The sequence below is a fragment of the Triticum aestivum genome, chromosome 2D, assembly GCF_018294505.1.
Source record: "Triticum aestivum cultivar Chinese Spring chromosome 2D, IWGSC CS RefSeq v2.1, whole genome shotgun sequence".
NCBI lineage: Eukaryota > Viridiplantae > Streptophyta > Magnoliopsida > Poales > Poaceae > Triticum > Triticum aestivum.
The window spans coordinates 588,213,521-588,218,488 of record NC_057799.1 but is presented as its reverse complement, the minus strand read 5'-3'; the positions used below and the strand labels follow the sequence as shown (position 1 = coordinate 588,218,488).

At 46.7% G+C, this 4,968-nt stretch overlaps 1 protein-coding gene across 1 annotated transcript; it reads right to left on the bottom strand.

Moving 5' to 3' along the window:
• Nucleotides 1–1,321: 1,321 nt before the first annotated feature.
• Nucleotides 1,322–4,092, bottom strand: LOC123050185 (organic cation/carnitine transporter 4-like). The gene is made up of 3 exons (XM_044473016.1): nucleotides 3,346–4,092; nucleotides 2,056–2,881; nucleotides 1,322–1,968 (listed from the first exon to the last, which is right to left on the bottom strand). The coding sequence occupies exons 1-3, from the start codon at nucleotides 3,716–3,718 to the stop codon at nucleotides 1,605–1,607; spliced, it is 1,563 nt and encodes a 520-aa protein (XP_044328951.1). The 5' UTR covers nucleotides 3,719–4,092; the 3' UTR covers nucleotides 1,322–1,604.
• Nucleotides 4,093–4,968: the final 876 nt, after the last annotated feature.

The window sequence follows — 4,968 nt, the reverse complement described above, 5'->3', positions numbered from 1 at the left end:
TCTCTCTAACCATCCAACTACAGGTTGGTTCGAGCACCAGGAATAGTATCTTGGATGTTATTTCCTCAGAGATATCTTAGAACTTTGAATAAATAAATAAACTGTGTTACCCTAAAGAAGGGGGCGGTACCTTTGCATGGTGTGTACTAGTGTGTTAACTCTCACACTTTTTTTTTCCTCTTATTGGGTTATTATGTAATTGTTTGACTTCAAAAAAAAATTGTAATTGCTATATCAACAAACCGTTCTTCACATTAGGTTATTATTTGGTTTCAGAACACACCCAGGAACAACACACCCATAAGTACCTCATATATTTCTTAGAAAGTCATAATTTTTGTAATATTTTTTCTATAAGATACTTTTTAATTTAATCATGAAAAAAGCAACAACGGCAACATAAAGTTGGTGTGACATATGTGTGCAACAATCAGATTGTGAAAAAAAGCAACGACAGCAAAAAAACTATCACATAATGATACTATGATGTGATTTTGGTGCATATTTTTTCATAAAATAAATCCTATGAATTTCAAAAAATGAATGTTTACTACTTAAATCTTAGCCCGTACAGGTGCACAGGTTGAGTTTTTAACTTTCCCTTGCACTGGCATGGTACAATGTGACGTGCGGTGGCTGAGTTCATTGCATTGGGATTGAGCATGTTCGGACCCGTTGTGATTTGGTGAATACCGCCATTAAAAAATTGGATTAGGTGAACACTAGGGCCATCGTTGGCGAAAGCGGAAGGACGATAAGTGGCGACATGCGTGAGATGTCATGTTAAAATAGAGAACATGGATAGGAGGGGGGACTTGAGCCATGCTTATATGGTCATAGCCTGCTTGAAGTTTTGTTTTTCTCCCGTTGCAACACACGGGCCTTTTTACTAGTAATAATAAAAGGGCTATTTCTTCTGCAGTGCATTATGAAAATTGTCCCCAAAGTTGTAAAATATTTCCCACCAAAGCCATCTATAAGTGATAAAAAAATGTTTCACGTAGAGGAAACTTTCTCCTGGGCCGGCCCATGCAGTAGGGACATTCTATACTGCGCTCTGTGCGCTGGGAGAAGACACAGCGTGCCCGTTTGGACCAGCCCATGTCCGGGCAGCCTGTTTTTTAAGTTTGTTTTTTTTATTTTCGTTTTTTCTACTTCAAATAATTTGGCAAATTGAATGATTTTACTCTTGGACTGCTATGTTGCTTGCCAAGACGCCTTGCTAGCAAAATTTTCCAAGCTAGCCTTTTCCAACGTGCAGGGTGATGTTAGGACCCAGATAAAAAGACACACAAAAATAGTGTATGCGGGCACATAAAAGTAGAAACATACTACAAACAGAAACCCTCTACTAAAATGTTTAAAAGTAAGAGTATATCCATTAGCACATGCAAAAGTAGTACTCCCTCTGTTCACTTTTATAATACGTTTAGACAATTGAGAAAGCACCCAAAATAGTTCAATGTCAGTTGTCCAAAATGTCTTATAAAAAAGAACGAAGGGAGTAATACATATGAGAAAACCTAACACACCTCACTCTTTGTGTGCAACGTGGTTCCATAGGTAACATCCTTGGGATCGAACAATACGTACGGAGAAATTGCTTATGAAATTGATCGAATTTTAGAGTTTCCGCATGTAATTTCCCCTTTAATTACAAATTCTCCCTCGCCTTTCTCCAATCCGAACATGGTGTCATACAATGGCTTGTTCATAGTCTCCGGGAGGCAGAACACCAGTAGTCCACCGATGATACCCAACATGCCAAACACTGCGAATGGCATCTGCTCGCCGAGTAACACTACCATGGGTGCTAGTATGGCACCCATCTTGGACGCTTGTAATGTACATCCCATCGCCGCGGTGCGCACCGTTGTAGGGAACAACTCTGTTGTGTATACAACCAATAGATTGTATGTCGCGGCCATTCCGAAGATTCCTACCACCCCGCATGCCATCCTTACCGCCCTACAATGACATGCAATTGTGTGCAATTAAAGCAAATCTGCTAACAACCCATTCACGTACATGCAAAAACAAGAAGGATGTAATTACCTCATGGCACCGACGCCGGTAATAAGACTGGCAGATGTACAGAAGACACCGCTGAGAAGCATCGAGCCAATGGCTAGTGGCTTCCGACCCAAGTGTTGAAGGAGCATCGTAGTGAGCAAAAACGCGGGCATCTCAGCGAGAGAGTTAACAACCACACTGATGTAAAGGTTAATCTTTAGATTGACCACGTTGAGGCTCAACCCGTAGTATACCACCGAGCAAAGGAAGCTGATGAGTACTGAGAGCACCAGCCTGCCCCGTGTTGTTCGTGACCTAAACACGTCTAGGATCGACGATGACGACCCATCGATCTTCTTATCGATGTCATCCTCATCGTCAAGCTTGAGTGAGATGTAATCTGGGATGCTCTTTCCATTGGTGAAGGCAATGTCTTGTAGAACTTGCATTGCATCGTCAACGCGCCTCCGCACAAGGTACCAACGTGGCGACTCGGAGACGAATGGCAAGATGGTGAGCACAAAGACGAGGGAGGGCATGGAGGTGACGACATACAGAAGGCGCCAAGAGGACTGGAACATCGCGGCGATGCCAGCGAGGATAGCAATGCCGCCGGAGAAGAAATAACACGTGGACATGCCAACAACACCACGATAGGAGGGCCCTATGGGCTCTGTGGCAAGGACAAAGGAGCAAAGGCAAATGCTGCCGGCGCTGAAGCCTGTTAGGATGCGTAAGGCCACGTAGACCCAATAGTCGGGAGATAGCGCGGTGAGGAGGCCGAAAATGGCATTCAGGAAGCACACCACCTGGAGGGAGCCCTTCCGACCCAAAAAAGAGTCTGACAAGTGTCCAAAGACGCCGGCGCCTACAACGAGCCAACGATATGGTCAAGTACATGAAACAAAAACGCCAAATTGATAAATGAACAGTTTGACTAAATGTGTTTTTGATTGTAATCTATTTCTTTTTTTAAATAGAGCTCAAATTGGTGCAAAGTATAAGCCAGTTATCAGATTATGAGTAGCTAATAATTGTGTATTTGTAAACACCAATTTGCTACTCTAAACGCAACATATTTGCTCCATATACTAATTATTACTAGTAGTTCATAAGATAGTGCTGACAGATTCTGCTGCACACACGTTACTGCTCTAATTGCGGTTTCGTGGAGAAGGATGCAGCGAGAATCAAACATGGACTGGAATAAAATACAACTACGGCGATCCAGTGATTCGAATGATTGAGGCAGACAGCTTGTGATGTAGAGCGACGGCGGAATCATTCATATCATAGCTCACCGACGGTATGGCAGAGCAATGTCGTACGTACCGATCATGGCGCTGGCGAAATAGATAGCATGGACGAGGCCGACCTTGTAGCTCTCGCCGCAGACGAGGCCCCACTCTGCCACCGTCGACGAGCCGCTCCCCTGGTCCCACTGCCACCCGGCCGCGGCGCCCGCGCAGCGGTCGCCGCACCGGCCGTCCCCCTTGGGGCACGACATTGCCGGCTCGCGGTCGGCGAAGATCATGACCATGGTGTGCATCGCCTCCAGAATCCACGCCGCCGTCACCAGCAGGAAGTGCCGCAGCTGCCACCGCCCGAACTCCCCCGCGTGCTGCGCGAGCGCGTCGTCGATGCTCAGGCGCTCGCCGCCGCCGACACTGCCGGGGCCGGCGAGGAGCGCCTCGGTGGTGGACATCGCCGCGCGTACGTCGCGGTGCGAGCGTGGTGTTGGCAATGCTCTGGATTAATACCCTTGGCGCTCGTCGTGAGCTTGACCGCGAGCTACTTGTAGGCCTGTAGGCGGAGCGAGGCATCTGCGTTCATCAAATGCTCTACAGTACACACCTAATGAACTGTAGCGCCCAACGAGTGAATCGTGCGGATCAAATCAAATAGAAAAACGGAGATGCGCATCCGCATGGCAAGATCTTTTGGTGATCTATATTCCGTATCGACGACTGAATTGATTACGCTAGCTGCACAGATTTGATTTGCCGCATGTAGGAATCACGAGACAGGCACTCCATTTCCACGAGCTTGGCGTGGAATCGACTGGCGTGCTGGCTGGCCTTGCACTATGCGGTACCAAGCCTAGCCACGAACATCTAACCAATTTTATACTATGCCGCCACTAGTGTTTTCTCTGTACAGCCACTGTTCCTGAATGACACTAGATCGAAGAAGCATTAATTTCTCTCTCTTTCAGATCTGCGATCTGCTCCAACGCGGTCCAGCCTGCTGCCGGTTGTTAGGGCTGTAAACCGGGTCTCGTTTAAGCCCACTTACCAGTCTAACAGTTCAACGAAGTTTTTTTTCGAAAATATTAACGCCCACACGTGTAGCAACATTGCAACTCGCCCACCCGTCTGGATCACCCTCCAGCTAAGTTTGCACGAATCTTGACATAACGAGGCAGTTTTTGCGTGCCACGTAGGACGAGGCCGGTGTGTGGGCGTTGGAGAGGTCGCCGCCACGCCCTACAGCACGCGGTTGCCAGCTGCGCTGTATGGGCAAACTAGTTTCTGCCTACACAGCCACCACCTAGTTCACGCGCGTGTGGGCGAACTGTTTTTCGCCCACACGACAGTCGTACGTTGTTGGATGGCAACTGCAGTTGCGCGTACATGGCAACTAGGTAAACACACATGACAACTTTGATTCGTTTGCTAGACGGCAACTGCAGTTGCGCGTACGTGGCAATCAGGTAAACATACATGACAATTGTGATTACCATACGTGGCAACTAGGTAAACATACATGGCAACTATTGTTTGACCATATGTGGCAAGTAGTTAATCACACACGATAACTATGGTTTGATTACACATGGCAACTACCATAAATTAGACATGGCAACTATAATTAACCAAAACAGAGAGAGTTGTCATGCTTTTACAACCATATTTGTCATCCCGGATAACTACATCCGCCATCCCGGATGGCAAC